The 26,088-nt window shown below is 41.5% G+C and overlaps 1 protein-coding gene across 1 annotated transcript in view; it reads left to right on the forward strand.

Annotated features, from left to right (window-relative positions):
- The first annotated feature begins 713 nt into the window (after positions 1–713).
- LOC117498584 overlaps positions 714–26,088 on the forward strand; it is a 74,320-nt gene continuing 48,945 nt past the window's right edge. The window contains exons 1-3 of the mRNA XM_034150782.1: positions 714–1,119; positions 1,550–1,650; positions 2,002–2,120. Of these exons, the coding sequence (XP_034006673.1) occupies positions 714–1,119; positions 1,550–1,650; positions 2,002–2,120 (626 nt within the window). The remainder of the gene's footprint in view (positions 1,120–1,549; positions 1,651–2,001; positions 2,121–26,088) is intronic.

Here is a 26,088-nt window from a genome sequence, read left to right on the forward strand (position 1 = left end):
CTTGGTGTGAACGCGGCTAATGACTCAACCACTAATGGTTCCCTCGTATGCAAATCATTGGTTTTTGGAACGTGTGTTTGGTTAGAATATATCTGGTTTACAAAAGCTTATGGGTTTTTAACGCTTTGTTCTACGACATAAATGAACACAGTAAATAAATACCCCACTTCACTTTTTGTGTCATAGGAAAAGTGGTTGTCAGCAAGTGTCTAAATGAGACGACTAAACGTAATCACGCCCAACATTAGCCGCCTTTAGCTTAGCATTTACGCCTCAACTATTATAAAAGTGGTGTTAATATGTGGAGATTTTATCATACATCAGTAAGTATCATCAACATTTGTTCGCCACAGATCTGATTTTCTGGAATAGTGCAAAAGCCAATGTGAAAAATCCCAATAGGTGCGTTCACACCGGAGTACTTTGGTGTACTTTTCCCACAATAGTTCATCAGAACTACGATATATTTGCGTTCACACCAAAAAGCCCCAGGAACTAAAGTAGCTCAACTTAGTTCGCGAGACTCGCTTTTCAGTCCCTGCTACAGAGCAGGGTCTCTCGTGGGAGAAAGTAGTTCCTACGTCTGATTGGCTGTGCGGAATGCAAACCACGCCCCGTACAACTCCAGAAAAGTTGTATAAAGCAGCCATTTTACTTGCACGCATTAAAATCTCAGCGTAGCAACGAGATATTTTTTGGAAAAACCAGCAGTTATGACAACACCGAAGAGATCAGTGGAGCGATGGACCGATGATGATGTTTCGGCGCTTCTAGATATCTACGCGGACGACGCGATCCAGGCACTTCAGCTCAAGGCAGTGTCCAACGCGAAAATGTACGAGTGCATTTCGCAGGAGTTAGCGGACATCGGGATCATTCACGGCGCTAAATCATGCCGGGACAAGATCAAGAAGCTAAAGCAGGACTTCAAAAAAATAAAGGACCACAATAACAAGAGTGGTAACGGTCGGAAAACCAGCAAGTGGTATGATCGTTTGAACGCTTTGCTTGGCCACAGACCGTCATTCCGCGGCACCGCGGAGACCATCGACTCGAGCACGGCGGCGTGGGAGGATGCAATGGTGGGGGAATTGTCCAAGCACGACGACGACGAATTAGGTAAAATATCTACATGCACTGCACTGTTTAATCTGCACAATAATGGTCACATATGTACTTCTAAGGCTCGGTAGATCGAGCTAGCCATGCTCGGCTGAATTGGCTAACAGCTAGCTAGCTAATCTCGGCCGCTATCTCATTTGCTTCACTAACTCATGGCACTAATCGAATGTAAAATATACTACATGCACTTTACTGTTTTAATCTGCACAATACTGGTCTCAGATGTACTTTTATTTGCTCGGTAGATTGAGTTAGCAATGCTAGGTTGAATTGGGTAACACTGTTAGCAGGCCACAACATAGCTAGCTAATAACAGCTAGCTAGCTCACTAGCTATTCTTCCGCTATAAAAACGTTTGACTTGTGAATAAGTGTGCCATGTTCTGTAATTTGCTTCACTAACTCATGGCACTAATCGTGTGTTTCAGGCAACGTGGTGTTTCCCCTGGAATTGGAAATCAGTGAGATTTCCCCTCCGGAAATCCACGGTAGTGCCTCCTCATCTCCCGTTCCAACAACCAACGCAAAGGTACATATAAACACACTGTAACTACTCTGGCCTTGAAAGAAGGTTACGCATCGAACTGATGTCCACTAATCACGTTTATTTATTTCTTGGTACAATCATGAAACACCGTGAACATACATGTTTACACTTTTCACGCCCTTTTCACTCTCTCACAAACGTAAACATCCGGGGCTAGAGGTCACATGACTTCCGGTAAGAAAGCTCTTAATCATTTTTTACCAAATAAAATTCTAGCAAGCACAAAACAATAAATAAGGGCACTTTGAGCGTCAGCTATTGATCCTATCTTTATTAGCTAGTAAACACATTCCTAGTAAGTTGTAAAACTACTTATTTCTCCTATTAGGAAAGAGGACATGGGATGACCGCTTCCTGGACACCATCACGGCGATGGATGACCGGCGTGCCTTGGCCAGCACGGAAAATGAGGACCGGCATGCCATGGCCAACAAGAAGATGCACGACGAACGGCTGCTGCATGAACACAAGGCCCAGGAATCGCAGGACCAGCTCTTAAAGGTGATGGCTGACTCGGCGGCGCGCCAGGTGGAGAGGTGGCGGTGCGCCAGGTGGAGGTGGCGGCGCTCCAGGTGGAGCAACAAAATAGCTTTCAGGCTGGGCTTCTGGGAGTGCTAAGCGAGCTGGTTAAATCCAACAGGCCTCCAATTAAAAAGAGAAAAAAAACTTGTCGTCGTTAGTCAACTATAGAATGACTTGTTGGGAGGCGTGTGGCGCAGTGGCTGAGTGCGTTGGTGTTCGGATCAGGGGAGCACAGGTTCAAACCCCACTGCAGTCAGCATGTCGTTGTGTCCCTGGGCAAGACACTTCACCCCAAATTGCCTACATCTGGGACAGTCAATTTTGTATTATTGTAATATATATATATATATATATATGCCACTGTTATAATAGTGACACCTAACTTACTTTGCACTAAGGTGTGTCTGATGCTGAGTCTATCCCCACATCTGGGACAGTCAATTTTGTATTAAAGTACATGTATATATGCCACTGTTATCAATAGTGACACCTAACTTTGCACTAAGGTGTGTCTGATGCTGAGTCTATCCCCACATCTGGGACATTCAATTTTGTATTAAAGTACATATATATATGCCACTGTTATTAATAGTGACACCAACTTTGCACTAAGGTGTGTCTGATGCTGAGCCTATTATTGTTATTTTATATTAATATTGCCACTGTTATTATATTGTTTTGATACTACTGACACTTATTGATCTGCTGCTGATAAATAAAAGAACCTACATGGCGATGTCTTGCGTGTGTGTGCTTATTTCTCCTGACACTTTATCTTTATGGTGACCTGTGTAGCATCCTATACATCACATGTAAGTGATTATTCTGATACCATCATGACACCATGAAACTGGCGAAGCTTTATTTATAGTGTCCCACCCCATACATGTGGCTTTGAAAAAGATCATTCCATTGTATTTCAAAATGGCGTCCATCACACAAACACTATTTAAATAAATGGTTAAGTTTGTAATTAACAGTGTTGTGAGTTCAATATTTAATTAATTATAGTAAGGGAACATAGGAGTTCGTGAACTGAGTTCCTCTCAGGAGGATATATAATAAGGTGTTAACTGGTGAGCCTATTTACTGTGCAATACTACAGACATGTTAGTGGTATTATTTCTTATCTAACTCTTTCCTATGGTCAGACAAATCAGAAGTCATTTAAACTTAATTTGAGATTTTGTTTTTTTTGTTTCTCAATTGATTTTCCAGAATATGCACCACCTAGGCATAGACTTTATATCACAAATGAATGACATGTACTACAGTAATTGATGATATTGATATTGCCTACTCAGATCTAGATGTGTATAAAATGAAATCAATTCAAAGTTTCTTGCTGCTTTTAATGCAATTCATGGCTGCAGGGCACACGTCCAAAATCCTTATTCTACAATCATTTAATCAAGACACTTGTGTATATTTTACTTTAATTTGTAATAAACAAAAAATATGAATGGTTGTCATCATTGCTCAGTATTACTTAGCTATTTTAAAGTACTTAAAAACTATTATAAATATTGAAAAGTCATGACTGAAGTGCATTGTTCTGCTGACAGTATTTCTACTCAGTATTTCACCTGTATGGTGCGGTCTGGGCGACAACACACAGTGAAGATGATCTGCTGCACGTACGTAGTTCTTCAGGTGTGTATGCTTAACATGTATGTATTTATCACAGTAAAGATGGTATCCAAAAGTTTTTTTAAGAGCCTTCAACCTCATCCCATTGTCTTTAACACACATTCAACATAATAATATACTCATTAATATACAAATATACAGTATGAGTACTGTTTTGATACTGACATTTTATCTAAGGTGTGTATGCACTATTGTAATTTTGTCTGTTGACTGGGGTAAATAAAAGAGAGAACCAAAAGTACAAAAGATCAGCTTTATTGTCAATTTACATGTTCAGATGCGTCATAAGAGCTGTGCGCGTGTCTTGCCCCCCAGCCTCAACAATGTCTGGCGCTGGCCCATCAAGCTGGGTCGCCGGTAAGGCAGTCCATTCCTCCCTGTACTCCACGACGCTCACATAGGTTATGCAATACGCAACATGCTGCCACCTGGATTTTGATGTTGTCCATGTTGCAGTCGTTTCGCTTCATCAAGCACCGCCATCTGCCCTTCAGTCTGCCAAAAGCGTTCTCCACCACCACTCGTGCTCGGCTTGTTTTGCGGTTGTACACATGTTGCTGGGGTGTGAGCCTTCCTTGGAAAGGTTTCATCAGCCATCTTTGCAGGGGGTAGGCTGAGTCACCAAGGATATAGTAACCCACATCATGTCCACCAATATTCTTTGTTACATGAGGAAGTAGACCACCTCTATCCACACAACTAACCAGTGATGACAAGCTGAACACTCTGCTATCATGCATGCTCCCTGGTAAGCCAACAAAAACACTCCAAAAGAGGCCCTTACCATCCACAACACCCTGCAGGATGACAGAGTGCCAGCCTTTGCGGTTGAAATACTCGTTGTGGTATTCCTCTGGTCTCAGAATGGGATGTGTGATCCATCTACTGCACCTACACACTGTGGCACACCCCATCTGCCCTCAAAATATAACGCCATCTCCTCTAACTTCTCAGAGTTCGGCCATGGCATGAACTCAGGAAGGAGTAGGCTCACAACAGCGGAACAGAACTCCTGCACACAGTAACACACTGTAGATCTGCCGACTCCAAACAAATGAGAGATGGTCCTGTACTCAGAGTTGGTCGCAAGTTTCCACAGTGCTATGGCGATTTTTTTAGGCACGGGTACACACTCCCGGTAGTTGGTGTTGCGTCTCCCCAACGTTGCTTCCAGGCGCATACAGAGCAGTTGAAAAGAGCACTTGGACATTCGGAAATCTTTGATCCACTGCTCATCGGTGTACGTTGGCACCACCTTTTCCCACCAGGCCGATGTTCTATTGTTCACCCAGAGAAAGCGCGGGACACGACGCGTTCCATAGTATTCGCATATCTGGAACACATACAAAGACACAAATTAGCCCTACATAACTCCATAAAATCCTACATTAGATAGTATTAATGTGATTTACTGAACGTACCATTGCTGTTCTTTGGGCGTGATAACGGTCATCCTCCTCAGCTGTCCTACGACGAAACATGTCCAGAGCGTGTGCTTGTCGCCGTCCAGTCCTTTTGTTACGGGCCGTCTCCACGGCAGCGTTAAAAAATCTTGAAACGCTTCTGCCCATTCACTTTGAATGGGGTGACGTCACTTTTTTTCGCTTTCGCCGAAATGCATTGTGGGCAGGCGAGCGGAGATTCTCAGGATTTTCAAGATCCAAAGTTGAACAATGTTCAACTTTGAAGCTGAGGAGGAAGCGTCAGCCAATCAAATCCCATGTACGCAAATCTGACAGTTCAAGCTCTAGCCAATCAAACGGCGTGTATGCTGGAGAGATATCCCGCAGATCATTTCCTCATATTCCAAAAAATGGAGGAGAAATTAGCGGGTAGCGAATCAATCACCCGGTGCTTTATGACCAGACCTACCGGGATATAACCGGAGGAGCCAGGCATGGAGGGAGGTGGCAGAGACAGTGGTATGTTTTCGCCTGTTTTGGGGAGTTTATATCCAGTTTACTTCGGGCTTTTGGCTTCGTATGTCGCGGGCGGGAGATTCATGTGATTGGTTGATCGCAAAAAAAATCCCCAAGCTTCAGATACGCCCACCTCCAAGATTTTTTAAACGCTGCCGTGGAGACGGCCCGTTAAGGCTTCTTAACGCCTTCGCCTCCGAATCAGGCATTGCTATTGCATTTGAATGGTCGTGTATTTGTGGCTGAGTTATTGGCTTAAATAACTCAGTTACGAAGCTGTGTAACACGAGCACCAAAACCACAACTTCAGTCAACTCCATAGCGTGTCTGACTGAGGTCGGAAGGTAAACAGAAGCATACAGCGGAAGCGGAAGTTTTTTTTCTTCTTTCTTCTCTCGGTTTTTTGGCGGATTGCAACTTTAAGGTGCATACCGCCACCTACTGTACTCGCCGTGAAGTTGTTTGCAGCCTGCCAGGAAAAGCTAAGCAGAAGAAGAAGAAGTGACGTCAGCGGCTCATTTGCCTAATCCACCCCCAGGAACTCATTTTGGTGTGAACGCGATCTGCTTTAGTTCGTCAGAACTAAAAGACCTCTCATGAACTAAAGTTCTCATGAACTACTGTGGGAAAAGTACTTGGTGTGAACGCGCCTATAGAGTCTAGTAGAGGGCTCCTCCTGTGCTTATAGAACTAGGGTTACAATACGTAACCCACCGTTATCCAGTAATGTGAAACAAGTCTTGGGATAAACAAGATAAATGTTTCTTCTTTAGCAGCTGTGGGCAGCCGCCTGTTAAATGAAACAGCAGCATTTCAGTGGTTCTGGTGACCAGGAAATGCGACAGAGCTGCTCCAACATTCCTCTGACTCATTGCCAATACATGCAGTCATCTGACCGGAAAAAAGGGGACGTTTTCAATATACCCAAAACAAGCTGATTTACTAAGTTATGGACATACTTTTCAACGCCAACAAATCCACCATCAACTACACATAGGAGCAATACCAGTGGCCTGTACTACGAAGCTAACTTCCTGGATTTCCGGTCCTACGACGCTGGTTCACTTCTTAGCGGGCTAGATAACTTATTCTGAACGGCTAGCCTGCTCCGGAGCAGGATAGGTTCTAGGATAAGAGATCAACTGTGCGGAGTTCTTCTTCTTCTTTGCTTTAATGGCGAATCGCTTCCACTTGGAGCATATATCGCCACCTACTGTTGATTTATTTAATTTCCATGTTAAATCCTTGTCCTCAGACCGTTTCAATAAGGATAAATCTATTACAGGTTGAGGTAGCAAGTAGCAACCATGGTGGAACAGCTGATAACAACAGTGTGCAGAGTTTAAAGCGATCAAGTCATATTACAGGATAAAGGAAATACAGTTTAAACTGCCGTTGCAGGAAAGACGGCCGGCCAAAATCACCGACTGTGTGAATGTGAAAATGAATAGAATATCACCTCCCATCTTCAGAGCAATCTGACTATTATACATTAGCATTAAGAAAGCTTACTTAAATATCTGCCACAACATAAGTAACCGATCAAAGTAACATTACGTAGCCTACAGTCCGCGGCACTGTGAGTGCAGACGTCGATGTGTCCCATTATCATTCATATCACATGATATCACATCATAATGTATCATATATTTCCTTATCTGATTCAGCTTCTTGAGCCGTATCTGGCTGTGCAACACTTACAGTGTCACATACTGTATGCAGAAGTATTATTTTAAGCAACACATTAAGTTGACGAAACACTCGAGTCAAATGTAATTAAAGTCAGATCCACTCGTGTCTTAACGGGGCAGTGATATCATAAACCTGTTGATGTACGCATTCAAACACTTTTTCTGTTACCAGCTGTATTCACCTTGCAGGTGCAGCTATGTGGCTTTTATCCTGGATAAAGTGTTTAAGTCATGGATGTTTAAAGTTGAACTTATTCATATGTCTAATATTATAGTTGACTTTTCATTCAGGAAGTATGACGCGCTGCGCTGTCAGTACGCGGCTTGTCCATGTTTGTGATTGGTAGATCGCTCCAAATACCACCCCTTTTATGTGAACGTGCACCTAACTAGATAGGACACGGCTGGCTTGAGCGATCGAGTTGATAGCCAGCGTCGTAGGACCGCTTAGAGAGAGCGGGTTTGTTTTGGATTAAGTCAACCGGATAACTCAAAACATATACAGGATATGTTGAACTAGATTCGTAGTACAGGCCCCTGCTCTGCAAACTTCCGTCTTCAACTGAAACCCTTTCATTAAAATATGGCCACCATGTCTAAAAGCAGTTAAATTCATTCACCAATAATTTGGTTCGGAAAAATACTTTCTGCCACAGAAAAACAACACCAGATAAACAGAGTGGGGATTTGTTTGTTCCTTTCAGCTGAGGTTGAACTACACAGCACATTAGCTTCAGTCCCCTGAGGCTTCTGGTTTGACCCCCTTTTCTCAAGGTCAGAATTGTTTTGCTTTTCACATAGTTCAGGTGCGTCTGAAATCACCTCATGGAACAGTATCAGCATTTCACATAGTTCAGGTGTGTCTGAAATCACCTCATGGAACAGTATCAGCATTAAATGCAAACACTCTCTGTCCCAGCATGCTGACCGAGATGTTGCCAACAGGAAATGAGTGTGCACAGAGGAAACAGTGACGCTGTCAAAGTGCTCTTCTGGGAACAGAAGCTGTGGAAAGCAGCAACTCTCACAGTGTATACACACACTTTGAACAGAACAGCAGCACGTTCAACTTTGGCTTTCCCTTCAGTGACTCATTGATTGATTTTATTTATAGATATAGAGGGCAAATACAATCCACACTTAACATCATACAATAATAATAGTGTGTGTGTGTGTGTGTGTGTGTGTGTGTGTGTGTGTGTGTGTGTGTGTGTGTGTGTGTGTGTGTGTGTGTGTGTGTGTGTGTGTGTGTGTGTGGTGTGTGTGTGTGTGTGTTTCGACCATTCTCCAATCGTCAATCTACTGCTTGTGAGAGCTACAACCCCGCTTCCGGTTTTGGGCGTGCTGGCATGCATTCACCAATGGTAATGTTTAGATGGATTTTTAGGAACTTCCCCTCGATTCTATTGGCTCTAACGGTTCAAAAGAGGTGTCAATCATCACAATCTACCGAGGGGGGCCAGAGATATCCACCCAAAGAGCAAATCCACCCAAATGACCCCAGAAGTTGTTGTTTTTTGTTTCTAAACCTCTCTAAAAAGGTCAAATGTCACTTGTTTTACATCAATCTTGATACAGGGTACTTATTATATGTTATAGTTTGGATTCCTAAAGCTTTTAGTCTTCGATCCCATCATTCAAGTGTGGTTTCCACTATAAGTAATGTGTTTTTTTTTATTAAAAAAATCTATATTGATTCTGACTTTTCTACATCCAACTCACAGGTTTATCATTGCTTTGAGAAAAAAGATTATTAATTTACCCCTTTTAGAAGTGAGCTACCGAGAGCGTCAGGACTGAATCCACAGTGCACACACCAAGGCAAGGCAAGGCAAGTTTATTTATATAGTACCTTTCAACACAAGCCAATTCAAAGTGCTTTACAAAAATGAAAGACCTTAGCCGCGTTCACACCAAGTACTTTGCCGTACTTAGTGCCGGCACTTAGTGCCCCGGCACTTATTACCCCAGGGCACTTAGTACAGATCGCTTTCACACCGGAATAAGTTCCCTGAGGGAAGATTACGCAAATGAGCCGCTGACGTCACTTCGTCTTCTTCTGCTTTGGGTTTACTGGCAGGCCGCAAACCACTTCACGGTGTATATTGCCACCCGAAGTCCCCGGCCAGAAGTCCCCGGAGTTGGGGACTGGCTTCAGTAGAAGCTGCTGGGTCTCCCAGCAGCTTCTACTGAAGCCTTCCGAGTAAATTGCCAGAACGCCGACACCTCCTCATCTCCACCGCTCCCATGTTTTATTTTGTGTTGCCATAAGTTAGTCTCTCTGCGTTTGTGCGCTGGGCGAATGCTAATGCTAATAATGCTAATGCGAGGATAATAAAATGGCGGCTCTACAAAACATTTCAGAGTTTTACGGGGCGTGGTTTGCAATTCGCCCAGCCAATCAGAACTGGGGCACTTTTTTCCCCAAGGAAAGTACCATCTCTCAGCAGGCACTAAAAATGGGGGTAAAAGTTCCCGGCACTCAGTACTCTTTTTGGTGTGAACGCGACATAAGGGGTACTAACGGAACTAAACGCGAAAAGTATGGGGAAAAGTACTCCGGTGTGAACGCGGCTATAAAGAAAATGGCATTTAAACAAAGTCATTAAAAAACTAAAATAATAAAATAAACATTAAAGAAAAAATACATGAATAAAAGTTACAGTGCAGTTTAAGATATGAATAGCTCAATTAAAAGCAGCGGCAAAAAGAAAAATCTTCAGCCTGGATTTAAAAGTAGTAACGGAGCGTCCACACAGCAGCATTAAAAAAATCTTGGAGGTGGGCGTATCTGAAGCTTGGGGATTCTTTGCGAGCAACGCGACCAACAACCAATCACATGAATCTCCCGCCCCCGACATACAAAGCAAAAAAGCCCGAAGTAAACTGGATATAAACTCTCCAAACAGGCGAAAACTTACCACTGTCTCTGCCACCTACCTCCATGCCTGGCTCCTCCGGTTTGTATCCCGGTAGGTAAATAGGGACTGGTCATAAGGCACCGGGTGATTCCCTACCGCTATAATTCATTTCTCCTCCATTTTTTGGAATATGAGGAAATTACCTGCGGTATGTCTCTCCCAGCATACACGCGGTTTGATTGGCTAGCGCTTGTACTGTCAGATTTGCATAAACAGGATTTGATTGGCTGATGCTTCCACCTCAGCTTCAAAAGTTGAACATTGCTCAACTTTTGAAGCCTGAGATGCCTGGAAATCTCCGCTTTGCTTCCCACAATGCAGTTCGGCGAAAAGTGAGGCAAAGTGACGTCACCCCATTCAAAGTGAATGGGCAGAAGCGTTGGAAGATTTTTTTAACGCTGCTGTGTGGACGGGCCGTAAGAGTTGCAGCGGACCTGCAGGTTTCTGGTAGTTTGTTCCAGATATTTGGAGCATAGTAACTGAACGCTGCTTCACCATGTTTAGTTGTGACTGGGGACAGAAAGCAGACCAGTCCCAGAAGACCTGCAAGTTCTGGGCTAATCCCGTTCTCAACCAAGACTAGGGACTGGAGCAGAATTAAAAAGGGCTTTATTGCAAACCAGGGAAGGGTAAGGGGAATTGGAGCCGTCTGAAGGGGAACAGGCAGGCGGGCAGGGGATCAGAGAGAGCAAAACGGGAGGTATAGAGCAGAGGAGAGACACAGCAGAGCAGAGGGGGATTTGTAGATCCTAACCCTAACTACATACCTTCAACTCATGGGTGTCACTTTGTTAGAGAAAGTGGTGGGGATATATTTTTCAGATTTAAACCACTCATGAGAGTTGGTTTAAGTTTCTCATCAGCACATATTTGTTTTCAGTTAGAATCAGTAGGCGGAGGGCAGTGGAGGCTGGTGCATTCTTCTCCAGGGGGGGCTCTACCAAAATGTAAGCAAACTTATACACAAACTCAAAACATATGTCATATTACAAAGCAGGGCTAGCTCAAAGGCCCACAGCACTTGATACAGTTTATTATTTGAGTGCCTGTTTTTGTCAACCTCCTTATTATGCTTACTGATCCCTATCCTGTAGCCCTCATTGGACAGCTGTGTTTACTTTCCTAAACATGGCTAGTCCCATAGCGTCATCCATGTGGACTCTGGTTTGTTCATGCTTTTTAGTTTTTTCTGATATGTGCTTTAAAGGGCCCATGTCATGGCCATTTCCACTGATCATAATTACATTGTTGAGGTATACTAAAATAGATTTATACTGTGCAATTTTCCAAACTCACATTGGTTTCGCATACAGCATCTCTGTCAAGCATGTGTATTCAGCAGTATTCACTTTCTCCACTAAACGACTCGTTGGAGCTCTTGCCCCCCCCTCCCTGTGAGCCTAGTGTGCTCCGATTGGTCAGCTCGGCCACTCGTTCTGATTAGTCAACCACCAGAGAGGCTGCGCCCATGTCAGTGCTTTTCCCGGCTGCTCTCAGCGTAACATCAGTCTTATCATGGCGTCGGTACAGCGGTATATTTTATATACATATATATTTTTAACTGTTGTTATAGAAGAGTGTGACGGCCTCAGGGCCTTTGTCTTACGGTGGGGTGGAGCTGAAGAGGGTAATCAGCGCGATCACGGACACCTCCGTAGCCGGTGCTATTAATCCCAGCGGCCCGGAGTCTCTCTCCAAAGCGGCTGCAGAAGGACGAACTGAGCGACCCTCTCCCCTCGACCACCTGTCTCTGCATTTACTACAATAAATGTGCCGTGGTTTTGTAAACTCGTGTATGTCTCCTTGTCTTTGTGGCCTACGAGCTACTCTCATAACAAAGAGTAAGTTATTTTTACCCGTTATAAACTACTACTGTTTGATGAGAAATCAAATCATGGTTTGCTATATATGAATTCAGGGAAGAAAGGATAGGCCTACTAAGTATTTCCATTAAACTTTATTTTTAGAAATGTACAAAATGAACATAAATATACATATATACACGGTATATCATCCATTCCTCCTCCTCGCATCTTGCCTGCGCACAGTCGGTGCGGTGCCTTTTAGCACCCTCAGTAGTAGTAGAATCCCTTCCCCGTCATGGATTGTCCGCCAGGATCTGGCTGGACGAAATCAAATGCAAATCACAAAATATTAGAGAAACTTAGTTGTTTTAGATTCGTTAGTAGTAGTTGTGTAATGAACAGCTTGCCTGCTAATATGCTAACCTAGCTTTGTTTACCTTGGTAGCTAACACGATATGAATGTTAGCTTGGAGGAAAGGCAACTATAATGCAGTGTAATAAAACTACTATGAACAAAAGCTAGTGGTTCATATTAGGCTAGCAATAACGTGTTTATAATTGCAATCGTATACGGGTATTCTGCTACGTTCGGTCATACAATGTAACTTGCATGAATACATTGTTTTGCGCTAGCATACAGCTAGCCTCGTTAGCTACATGCAGTATATGTACGGTCACAATGTACGGTAAATCACAGTACAGTATACTGTATGAGTATTCCGTGTGTGTGACTGCAGACATTCTCCTGCCATGACAAACATGTAAGGCCATCTGCTGACATTGTAGTTGATATATTTAAACGCTAGCAACGTAGCATCACAAAAATGTTTTTCTGACCGAAACTAGCTCTAGCTCCGTGTGTTAGATCGCTACGCCAGCTATAATGTAATTACGTTTCGCGACTGACCGGCAAATCACCCGGAGTATACTGTCAATAGGTATTTTGTGTGTGAATGCAGACATTCTCCTGCTATGAGATACATGTATGCAAGGCCATCTGCTGATATTAGAGTTGATATATGGAAACTCTAGCAACTTAGTTAGCACTGTGTCAATGGCTTAGCAGTCCAACACAGTTTACACATTTAAACAGTCTTGTTTGATAAATACACAAATAACAATGCAAACTTACAGGTTGTATACCCAGATCTTCCCCTGCTCCAAACGGTCCAAACAAGCTGTGCATATCCGGCCTCAAACTGGGCAATGTTTTGGAAGCTTTCGTCTGTGAAATGCCGGTTCTTCGAACCTCTGGAGGAGGAACACGACGCTGCTGGTGTGGCCATAGCTCTTCGGGATTGGTCCATTTCGTTCCGGGTACCGCATGACATCAGGCGGTACCCGGAACTAAATGGAAGACTCAAATGGGCAGTGACGTATCTCCAACGAGGCGTTTTGGGGAGGTATTTTCTGTGTTAGAGTTTTACTCGCTACAGGGTGTACTTTGAGGGTTTTGACTCTGCACACCGTTTACATGCATAAAAACCTTCATAACACACAAGGGGACGGGTAATAACCGGAAAAGCATGACATGGGAGCTTTAAGTCACTCACATCTGTCTGGATCCATGCTGGGTCTGGTCCATAGACTGGTTTGATCCTGACATTTGAAAAGGTAGTTAGCTCAGCCTTCTTGCTAAACCAGCTCCTTGAAAAAGAGCACGTATACTGCCTTCCTCTATCCTTAACTCCTGCCTATGTCAGGCGGATCATGGGCCTCATTTATAAACGTGGCGTACGCTCAAAAGATGGCGTACGCCAATTTCTAAGCAATCTTTGCGATTTATAAAAAACAAACTTGACGGGAGGATGTGCGGTCCTCCACGGACACTCTGACCCATCCGTACGCACAAAAACAGGAGATATGAGAAACTGCGACACTGTTGGCAGAAGGAAAAATGGAGAGAAATGTGAAAATAATACCATAAATAAATTGTTACCTCATGTATCTTATATGAAGAATTAATTTGCAAAAAATTATTAAGGCTTAAAATGATTAAACAAACGCCTGTTTGAGTGCACACAAAAACATAACTTGGATAAATAAATAAATAAATACGGATGTTATTGAAAACCACCTCGAATATGTTGTGTTAATGTTATGACATGTATTCTCATAAATTATGCGGTAAGCAGAAGGTCAGAATTACGTCTAAACTGAGGCCATTTTGGATTTCTATAGGTTTTATATACTATCATGTTTAATCATGTTTTGTACCGTTTGCCAAGACTTGAAAAGTCGCTCATAAAACACAGGAGGTATGGAAACTAAGAACACCATATATTTGGTAAATTGTACAGCTGATATAACACAAAACATTTGTTTTATTTCATTTAAGTGGTGGATAGAGTTGCTGCGGGGGGGTTGAGATGCACAGGGTGCAGTGGAGACGCTGCGCACAGCTGATTGATAGCTGGAACACAAACCACCAAATAAAATAAAATAATTCAGATCGAGTCGTCATGACTCCACTCCGGAGGGATCCGCGATCATTTCTTACAGTTTCTCATCAAGGGGGGTCTCCTGTCCCCGGTACAAACATACTGACACACTGCCTGAGGAAGGTTATGTGTATTTTGTCATTAACTTTTTTCGGACCACTTATTTATTTATTTCATGCTGCTGCTCTGGTTCAAACTGCATCCACCAACAATATGATTTACTTGTCTCCACCTCCCCAAAAGAACCAAAATCTGACTCGGTGTGAAAAGTCTTTTTTTGCTGTTCTGTCGGCAATCTTCTTCCTGCTGTCAGTCTGAATGAATATTAATACGGGGCGTTTCTTTGACTATTTATAGCCAAATATCTGCGTTACGTGAAGCCCGCAAAAGCTGCGCCGCATTTCGAGTTGATTGTGATTTATAAAGGGAAACCGGCATAGGACGTGAGTGCGCAGTGTTTTGTAAATTGGAATATTTGTGTGCGTACTTACTTGCTTTGTCCTACGTACACCACCTTCCCACGTGAATCCTACGCAAAGCTTTATAAATGAGGCCCCAGGTCCGAGCTCTTTTACTTTCAGCTTTCCCTCCAGTGTCCTCCTCTCAAAGGGTGTTTCTTTAAGTAATTAAACATCATTTTCCTTCTCCATATTCGCTATCTAGTTTTGTTTACACTCCGTCTCCGTCTCACTGTTGATTTGTGTTGGTTCTCTCGCGTCCCAGGAGAGAAGTTAAAATAAAAAGACTAATGGAGTATCTGAAAAGGTTCAATTTGGTTAATTTAATTAAAGTGGACCTATCATGGTATATTTAAATGATATATTGTAGGGCCATACCTATATAAGGTATATTTATACGTTTCTGTTTTCAAAATACCAAACCGATCATGCATTTTAGCCATGCCTCATTTCGCTCAATTTGCACTTTTTTTAGCTCTGCTCTGCAAGGGCAGATTCAGTGAGAACAGCACCATCTACTGGCCTGGCATATGTACTACAGCGTCTCCAGCGCTTTCGAACGGCAATGGCCGTGGCTATCTCCTCCTGATTGGTGGAGTTGGCCCAATAGCCGTAGCGCCACTGTCCTGACGCAACCCAGTCTCACGGCATTTCGTGTTATTAGTCACGAAATTAATTTAATCTATTGATTCGTGTTCACCAAGACGATTTTCACATTTTTTTCGTGTCACACAGAACGATTTTAAATGCAATGTATTTCTATTGGTAGTGTGTTTCGTGCCTGCAACACGTCTTTTTGTCCGGTCGGGTCTTGGAAGACCAGAAGCTGTGTGGTTCATAAAAACATGTTCTTACTCAATATCTTACCCTAAGCCTAACCCTATCCCTTTTATTTTAAATTGTATAATGTCTGAGTTTTTTTGCCGTCAGTGAGGAAAATAAATGGGGCTCAGAGCCTCAGAATACTGAAATCTGTATTTTATGTCATCTTTTTTTCCTTCTAATTTGTTATTATTTGGTGCAGGCACGAAACATACTACCAATATAAATACATTGCTTCTAAAATCGTTCTGTGTCAGAATACTTAAATCTGTATTTTTTTAAATGTCTTTTTCCTTCTAATTTGTTATTATTTACATTGCTTTTAAAATTGTTCTGTGTGACACGAAAAAAATGGCGAAATCGTGTTGGTGAACACGAATCAATAGATTAATTTCGTGACTATAACACGAAATGCCGTGAGACTGTGTTGCCTGACGTCAGGACAGTGTTCAAATCTGGATCAGTTTTTATCAGATCCGTTGCAGCCCCTTTTTTAGAGATTTGGGTATGGAGGAAAATAGAGAGGGTTGTGTTTTCTGACACTTGGTGAGTTCCCTGGAACTACATATACATATTCATGTATAAAAGACGTACAAAAGTGCATTTTGCATGATAGGTCCCCTTTAAGTAGCGTGGTAATGAAATAAACAGAGGAGTAGTGGAGACAGCAGCTGTTGTCTCGAAGTGGTTCCGGTGGCAAGCGCCCGAACACGTTGGTTCTCCCCGCTTGAATCTCTCCTTCGCTCCTCCTCTCTCGGGGCTGTGACGTGGGGGTCCGCCCTCCTTTCTCCAATGTCCGATATCGCGCATAACAGAGGATTTAGACGTTGTGTATTCATTGCATAACTCCACACGCCTTTTCTCCTCATACACTCTTTCATGACTTTTTATTTAATGCATTTTAACGGCTGTAATCAATGTTAACGTAAAACCGGAAGTGGTCATTGTTGTCAACGGCAATGCCTTTCAATACAGCTTTTCAAAATAAACTTTAACCGGAACTGTTTTCAGAATAAAACAGTTTTAAGCTTACTGTGTGTTTAAACTAAATTACGTCATTCAATATTGATTTTAATTTCTTACACTACAGATGTAGCACCTAATTTAGGACAGTTTGAAACGCGAGGGCCGTGGCCGGCACGGGGTCTGCCCTCGCTCAAGGGAAAACCTCCAACTTGACTTGAGACCGCCCCCTTGATAAATAAATGTAATTATAATGAAGCCAGCTGCAATGGATCATTGATCCAACAGGGTGCAGTGGGGTTCCACACTGGAGCTCATGTGAAATAAAGTCTGATACAGTACGCTGGATGTACAGTATGTCTGGTACAGCGGATCTTTGTTAAAGCTCCCATGTCATGCTTTTCCGGTTATTACCCGTCCCCTTGTGTGTTATGAAGGTTTTTATGCATGTAAACGGTGTGCAGAGTCAAAACCCTCAAAGTACACCCTGTAGCGAGTAAAACTCTAACACAGAAAATACCTCCCCAAAACGCCTCGTTGGAGATACGTCACTGCCCATTTGAGTCTTCCATTTAGTTCCGGGTACCGCCTGATGTCATGCGGTACCCGGAACGAAATGGACCAATCCCGAAGAGCTATGGCCACACCAGCAGCGGCGTGTTCCTCCTCCAGAGGTTCGAAGAACCGGCATTTCACAGACGAAAGCTTCCAAAACATTGCCCAGTTTGAGGCCGGATATGCACAGCTTGTTTGGACCGTTTGGAGCAGGGGAAGATCTGGGTATACAACCTGTAAGTTTGCATTGTTATTTGTGTATTTATCAAACAAGACTGTTTAAATGTGTAAACTGTGTTGGACTGCTAAGCCATTGACACAGTGCTAACTGTGCTAACTAAGTTGCTAGAGTTTCCATATATCAACTCTAATATCAGCAGATGGCCTTGCATACATGTATCTCATAGCAGGAGAATGTCTGCATTCACACACAAAATACCTATTGACAGTATACTGCGGGTGATTTGCCGGTCAGTCGCGAAACGTAATTACATTATAGCTGGCGTAGCGATCTAACACACGGAGCTTGAGCTAGTTTTGGTCAGAAAAACATTTTTGTGATGCTACGTTGCTAGCGTTTAAATATATCAACTACAATGTCAGCAGATGGCCTTACATGTTTGTCATGGCAGGAGAATGTCTGCAGTCACACACGGAATACTCATACAGTATACTCCGGTTTACCGTACATTGTGACCGTACATATACTGCATGTAGCTAACGAGGCTAGCTGTATGCTAGCGCAAAACAATGTATTCATGCAAGTTACATTGTATGGTAGCAGAATACCCGTATACGATTGCAATTATAAACACGTTATTGCTAGCCTAATATGAACCACTAGCTTTTGTTCATAGTAGTTTTATTACACTGCATTATAGTTGCCTTTCCTCCAAGCTAACGTTCATATCGTGTTAGCTACCAAGGTAAACAAAGCTAGGTTAGCATATTAGCAGGCAAGCTGTTCATTACACAACTACTACTAACGAATCTAAAACAACTAAGTTTCTCTAATATTTTGTGATTTGCATTTGATTTCGTCCAGCCAGATCCTGGCGGACAATCCATGACGGGGAAGGGATTCTACTACTACTGAGGCGTCGTGCTAAAAGGCACCGCACCGCACCGGCTGTGCGCAGGCAAGAGGAGGAGGAATGGATGATATACCGTGTATATATGTATATTTATGTTCATTTTGTACATTTCTAAAAATAAAGTTTAATGGAAATACTTAGTAGGCCTATCCTTTCTTCCCTGAATTCATATATAGCAAACCATGATTTGATTTCTCATCAAACAGTAGTAGTTTATAACGGGTAAAAATAACTTACTCTTTGTTATGAGAGTAGCTCGTAGGCCACAACGGAAAGACAAGGAGACATACACGAGTTTACAAAACCACGGCACATTTATTGTGGTAAATGCAAAGATAGGTGGTTGAGAGGATCGCAGAGTTAGTCTTCCTGCAGCCGCTTTGGAGAGAGACTGGGGCCGTAGTGTCCGGAGGTGTCCGTGATCGCGCTGATTACCCTCTTCAGCTCCACCCCATCGTAAGACAAAGGCCCTGGGGCCGTCACACTCTTCTATAACAACAGTTAAAAATATATATGTATATAAAATATACCGCTGTACCGACGCCATGATAAGACTGATGTTACGCTGAGAGCAGCCGGGAAAAGCACTGACATGGGCGCAGCCTCTCTGGTGGTTGACTAATCAGAACGAGTGGCCGAGCTGACCAATCGGAGCACACTAGGCTCACAGGGAGGGGGGGGCAAGAGCTCCAACGAGTCGTTTAGTGGAGAAAGTGAATACTGCTGAATACACATGCTTGACAGAGATGCTGTATGCGAAACCAATGTGAGTTTGGAAAATTGCACAGTATAAATCTATTTTAGTATACCTCAACAATGTAATTATGATCAGTGGAAATGGCCATGACATGGGCCCTTTAAGATCCATATGTCACGGATAGGATCATACTCTGTGCTAAATAAGAGACATGTAATCATTTACAAAACATCACCATGTTGTTATTTAACAAAATAATGTTGTTTAGTCGAAAAAAACGAACAAGAGGAAATGCAGCCCGGCTCTCGATTTTTAATCCTAATTTAATCATCATCTTCACCACGATCATTTATGTTTATGTCGCCGAATTGACATGAAAGCACTGACAAATATGAATATACTGTATTCAACTTCATTAAAACGTTATTAACGTGCCTAAACTCAGTAATTCACTAAAAATATTTATATTTTAATGGAGCCTTGTCAGGCAGATCTTGATCCCTGGGTGTTATTTTTCCCCATAATGACCAAGTCGCTGCAAATTATCCCGCTTATTACATGGCCACATTCTCAACAAAGTAACGACATGACTTCCAATATTAATTGAAATGCTTTTATGGATTTAGAAAATGTTTTTATTGATTTAAAAAATAGTTGTATGTATTGATTTAAATTGACATGCATCCGCTAAGAAAAATAGTCACTAGACACTTGACACAGTGGCTTTTGGCAAAGCAGAAAAAGAACACTCAAACCGAGAGATGAGTTATGGTTATTACAACGTGACTTCACTATTATTTAACAACTCTTTTTATTGGGTTCTTTTATTTGGGGTTAAGTACATTGTCAGAATAAGTGAGAAATGGATTTAACTTCTGTTAGACATCATACATACTGAAGAAATATTGACTGTGAATGTATGCAATATGAATGGCATTCATAATTGATATCTAATTACATTAAAGGTGGGGTAGGTAAGTTTGAGAAACCGGCTCGAGATCGCTAGAATTAGAAAATACACAACCGGAGAAAATCTGCCACTTCCTTATAGAGCCCCTCCTCCAACACACACGAACGCGCACATGACCAATGAGTGCACGAGATAAGTTTGTGCACAGATGGAAGGCTGACAGGCAGGTAGGCCATCCAGTTATTTTAGCCGGGCCGGCTAAAATGATTGGTCGTACTTTTTACAGTATTACGGCTTCCACAGATGACATTTTTTTATGGATTTTTTCTCAAAGCACTCATTCAACGCGTCATTTGCAGGAAACAACGTCTAAGGAATCTTAATATTTAAAAAACTATGAATGTTTTATATCCATGTAACGGGAAGAAACTCAGCTAACTGATCTTTTTAAAAAAAAAATCCAAAAAAAACCCCACAATGCTAACACTCAGCCTCTGAATTAGCCACGAGCGAAAAAATGTAACCTAAAACGGCACTTAAACTCACAATAACTCCCTTATTACTTATCCTAGATGCACAGCCAACCACTCGTTTTTGGTGTCCTGGAGACACAGAATCTGTGTAAAAAACCTCAACACTCAGTGATAAACATTTGCGACGCTATAAACGAAAGCGTACATCATAACATGTGGAGCTAGGTAGCTAGAAACGCTAACATGGCTTACCTTGGTCAAAACTGGTCTTCAATGGCATTAAAACGATAAAAAAACGATGCTGCAGTTAATCCATAGGTTCATCCAATGTATCTGTGCCCTCTTTGAAATTATTTCTGATAATCTATAAGCAATAAAACTGCTTTTTCGTTTCCAAATGCCAGAGCTAGAGATCGCTTCACTCTGCTGCACATTTACATGCGCGCAGCCCCCACCTTTTCTCTTCACAACGTGTGTGTATGGGGGCCTCCCCCTTCGATTCTATTGGCTCTAATGGTCAGAAAGAGGTGTCAACCATCCAAATCGACCAAGGGGGGCCCGAGATATGGAAAAAAAACAATTTTCACCCAAATCACCTCAGAGGTGGGGTGGTTTTGGCTAAACCTCTCTAAAAAGGTCAAATGTCACTTGTTTTGCATCGATCTTGATACAGGGTACTTATTATATGTTGTACTTTGGATTCCTAAAGCTTTTAGTCTACTAACCCATCATCCAAGGGTAGTTTTCACTATCTGTAAAAAATAATTTTTGGACGGACACTATAATTTACTGTTTTTTACTATGTAAAATCTGAATTTTCTTTAAAATAAAAAACATTTATATTGATTCTGACACTTCTACATCCAACTCACAGATGTAACCTTGCTTTGATAAAAGAAATTATTCATATAACCCTTTTAGAAGTTAAGTTGTAGTCATTTGTTTTGGGCATGTCATTTTCGAGCCTGAAACATGAAAAACAGGCTTGGTGCTTAACAGGTTAAGATATTCATTGCTATCGGGATGTTAAGAGCATACCATGGAATATAACAAAAAGTGTATCTCGAGCCGGTTTCTCAAACTTACCTACCCCACCTTTAACTGTGAATGTCCTTCATTTTATTTAAAATAAAATAACAAAAGATTTTTGTATGGATATTTGAGACGTTTATGCTTCCCGGACTGCAAGCCAGCAACATGTGCTTTTCTGCTGCTCAATAAAGTTACCTTTTGCACCTTCGATGCACCGCCTCCGACTCCTATCTCTCGGCACTACAATACTATTGTTAATAGTTTATTCTTATCTAAAAACAGCGGGACGATAGCTCATATACACAGTGATAGATGTTAAGGACTAACGTTTATAATAAATAGCCTAGTATTTATCCATGTTCATAATAATATTTATATATTCAACAACCATTTTTAATGTAAAAGGTTCATAAAATAAAAACACAACACTGTCATTGCAAGTGACACTCAGATGACTTTTATGTTTTTATGTTCAGTGAAGTGTTTTATTATTTTCGGGACGGGGAGACGTGGGGAAACCAAACTAAGTCTTAGTTTGGCCACTCATTTTTAATCACACACGTCTCCCCATCTTATTCAAATTCAAATTATTGACGGGAAGAGCGGTTTAGCCTACATGTAAATGGGTGGCATAGTCTATATGCATTTGAAAATAAATAGTACCCCCCTCTGAGTGACTATCTGTTGACTTCACATCTTGTCACAAACCAGGGGACTTTACTTCCTGATTTTTGGAAGACAAGACTGACCCAAGATACCTGTAGTCGACTAATTACAGGCCTCAATAGAGTTCTGCCATTGGTTGTGCAAAATAAAGGTGGACATAGTGGAAAGTGAAATTGTCATCAGGTTCTATAAGGCTACTTCAATAAAAATACAAAATAATGTATCTGTGTACGTGTTTTAATGTACTGTGATCTGCATGCACTTATCAAACATTTAATTAAAGAATGGTGATATACACAGTGATAGATGTTAAGGACTAACGTTTATAATAAATAGCCTAGTATTTATCCATATTCATAATAATATTTATATATTCAACAACCATTTTTTATGTAAAAGGTTCATAAAATAAAAACACAACACTGTCATTGCAAGTGACACTCAGTTAGTTGACTTTTATGTTCAACTGCTAAATTCGTTACTGATAAAAAAGGGCTTCTACCTAATTACCTTAAATGAACTCACTAATTAATGAAACCAGTTCAATATGCATTATTCTTATTCTTATAATTCTTTATGAGCGCAGAAATAGTCTTAAAATCAGACCTGTTTTTTAAATGAAATCTGACGGCAGGCAGGCAGCTCTGATCACCTAATGATAAATGCGCCACACCTAATCGCCGGCCATTCAGCCACAGCTCCCTCTATACAAATCAAACTGTAGACGGTGTGAAAGCACCTATTGTTTTAAATAATGGTCGGAATGTGACCTGTGAGTCTTCTGAATTACCGTGGGACAGCACATTCTAAACTAAAATGTTAAATCAATAAAGTAACATCTTATCTTATCTTATCTTAATATCTTCATATTAATAATAATAATAAATCATACAGTATGTGTCCGAAAGGGAGCAGGAGGAAGCAAACACAAAGAAATATATACTGCATATTAAAGCAAACGATTGTAAAGGTAAAAGTATGAGCATAACAAATAAAGAAGTGTAATGTAAACATTTACATTATTATTATGATTATTTAATATATAAAGACTATATATTATTGAATTACAAGATTAGATATACTTTATTTGATCTAAAATATTGATGTGTTCAAATGCTCTTCTAAACACAACTGAAAGTCCATGAAAAGTTGTCTTTCTGTATTTGTGAATGAAGCGCCATCTCCTGGTTAAATCCTGAAATAGAAAATCTGGCAACGCCCTCTTGGAAAATAGTGGGAGGGCTTAACATTCCCAGCCGCTGGTCTTAGGCAGGAAGCTGTAAGCTGGAGTCCTATCTGGAGCAAGCCCCCAGGAAGTGCGCCGGACTCAGATGAAAATATGCGTGGTGGCCAAACGGCGGTACTACACTTCCTTTTGGTTGCCAGGCCCGGAAACACTTTTTCCCATTGACTTACATGGGGAAAGAGTGGTCTGTAAATCGTTGGATAATTTAAACTAAATAAACTACCCAGTATGAACACTTGTATAGCCCTTATTAAAAACATTCGTTCCTCAAGTTGTAAAAATGTGCTAATAACGTTATTCTGAGAGTTATTTCCCTCTGCATTATGAACGCGCATCTAACCCACGGGACCGCGCCGCCCGGCACGTTCATGTTACGTGTTCAGCACTACATGTGTTTATCTTTACCCATGGATGCACAATAAGAACGGACCCATATCGCCTTACTGCCAGCCCACGGAGCTGTAATAATGGATATATTGCACATGTTTGCTGTAATTCATCATTTGTAAAATATTATACTACATGGGCTGTATGATTAAATCTTGTACCGTAAATGTTGTATTAAATAAAGTTAATATTACCGACGTAGATTAACGTCCCTGTAGCTTCTTATTGCACTAAGAAGCTTATTGCACTGTATATGTATATATATATATATACATATATATATATACATATATACACATATATACATATATATATATATATACATATATACATATATACACATATATACATATATATATATACATATATATACGTATATATATACATACATATACATATATATACGGTGCAATAATTCTTTCATGCTAAATGAAGCTCTGTTGCTTGGATATCACTAGATCCTGTTACAGCGTAATATAAAACTACATAACGATTGATGTGTAAATTAGCATAATTACTAGCTAACCGCTAGCTGCTAACTGCCGCCTCGTTAATATCAAATCTATCATAATAACAACCCATTACCATGCTGTCATGAACGTGCAGTGCTGTTACGTGTACGCAAATTGACGTGCTTGATGTGAACGAGCATTTTGGGGGGCATGGTTAAAGTTGCGCATGCGCTATGAGCGCACATACGGGTACTTCTCAGGCATGCCGGGTAATCTGTGACGTTTCGCTCTCTCAAAAATTGGGCCATTTTATCATCATGCGCGAATGAGCAACTCTCATAGGAATGAATGAGGCCCCGCCTCCCACGCTGTATCCAGTTCTTATTATACATCCATGATCTGGAGTGCTACATCTATAACTCTCTGGGTGTTTCTCAATCGCAAGTACGCTTGCTTGGTAGCACATGTCTGCCGAGCATCGTGCTTCAGAAGCGAGGCAAGAATACTACCTGGCATTCGGAAAACAAAGAGTGGAACAGGCTAGCAAGTGTGCAGGTGTGCGTCATATGAGAGGCCCTGCCTTACATCTTCCGCCACAGATTTGGGGAAATTGGTCCGTGCGCAAAGCATTGTAGGGATTTTAAGACCGCGGAGTCTACTCATGTGCAGCCTCGATATTTCTCCAAACGGAGTACGCCGGGCTCGGTAGATTTCCAAGTATGCTGGAGATTGGAACAGTACTTCGGCGGCACTCGATGACATAGTATGCTTGAAATAGTGGCTCTGTAGCAGCTTTACTCGCGAGAAACACCCTCTCTCATTCAAACGTCAATCTCTCACTCTGGCGCTCCTGCTGCTAATATCAGTCTTATGCCTAGTAGTATAGGTATATAGCTATAACACACATGATATAGCTTACATAGTAAGCTATATCATGTGTGTTATTGAATTTCAGTTTCCAGAGTTAGAGAGAAAATGGCCTCTTATAATAGATGTATTCATTTTAAGTGAGCTGATGCAAAGGTCAGAAGAAGTACAGAAAGGGCCTCAGGTTTGAAGTAAGAAGATATGATTCTACACTGTATTGAAGTAAACATGTATTGTTTGAACTGTTTTATGTAATCACAACGGTTTATGGGTAATCATATATATAGGAATGTTGTTCTCACTTTTAAACTCACTGACCTAGAGATTCTGTTTTCACACACCAACCTTGAGTTCACTCCTAAAAGCAGATGTCGTCAGTGAGGTCGTTAAAGACAACATTACATCCTCCTTATCACCGCTAAGACCAGGTGCTGTTTTTAAGTCGTTAAAAGACATCGTTAAATATGTGGAGAACTCATGGGAAAGAAATGAAGTTAAGATTCTAATCACAGATAGAGGTTGACTTTTGACCTTATGGAACTTTATGGTCCGAACTCTGATTGAACCAGACCAGAAGGGAATCCAGCCAGTCAGGACACTTGAGGGAGGTGGTCAGCTTAAACAGCTCCTCCCCAGGGGTTCTCTAATTCGCTTGGGAGAAAAGTGGGAAGGAAGAATCGACAAATCTCCGCCCCAAAGACAGATAGAAATACTGACGTTTGTGTGTGTAAAATTGCTTTTGGGTTTGGTGAGTTTGTTGGTCCTGATATCTGTGTCCGCATCGAATCACAAACTTGAAGTCCAATTTCTTCTCGTTTGATGAGTTTGTCTGGTCCCGATGCATTTATC

Source organism: Trematomus bernacchii, unplaced genomic scaffold (assembly GCF_902827165.1).
Source record: "Trematomus bernacchii unplaced genomic scaffold, fTreBer1.1, whole genome shotgun sequence".
NCBI classification, from domain to species: Eukaryota; Metazoa; Chordata; class Actinopteri; order Perciformes; family Nototheniidae; genus Trematomus; species Trematomus bernacchii.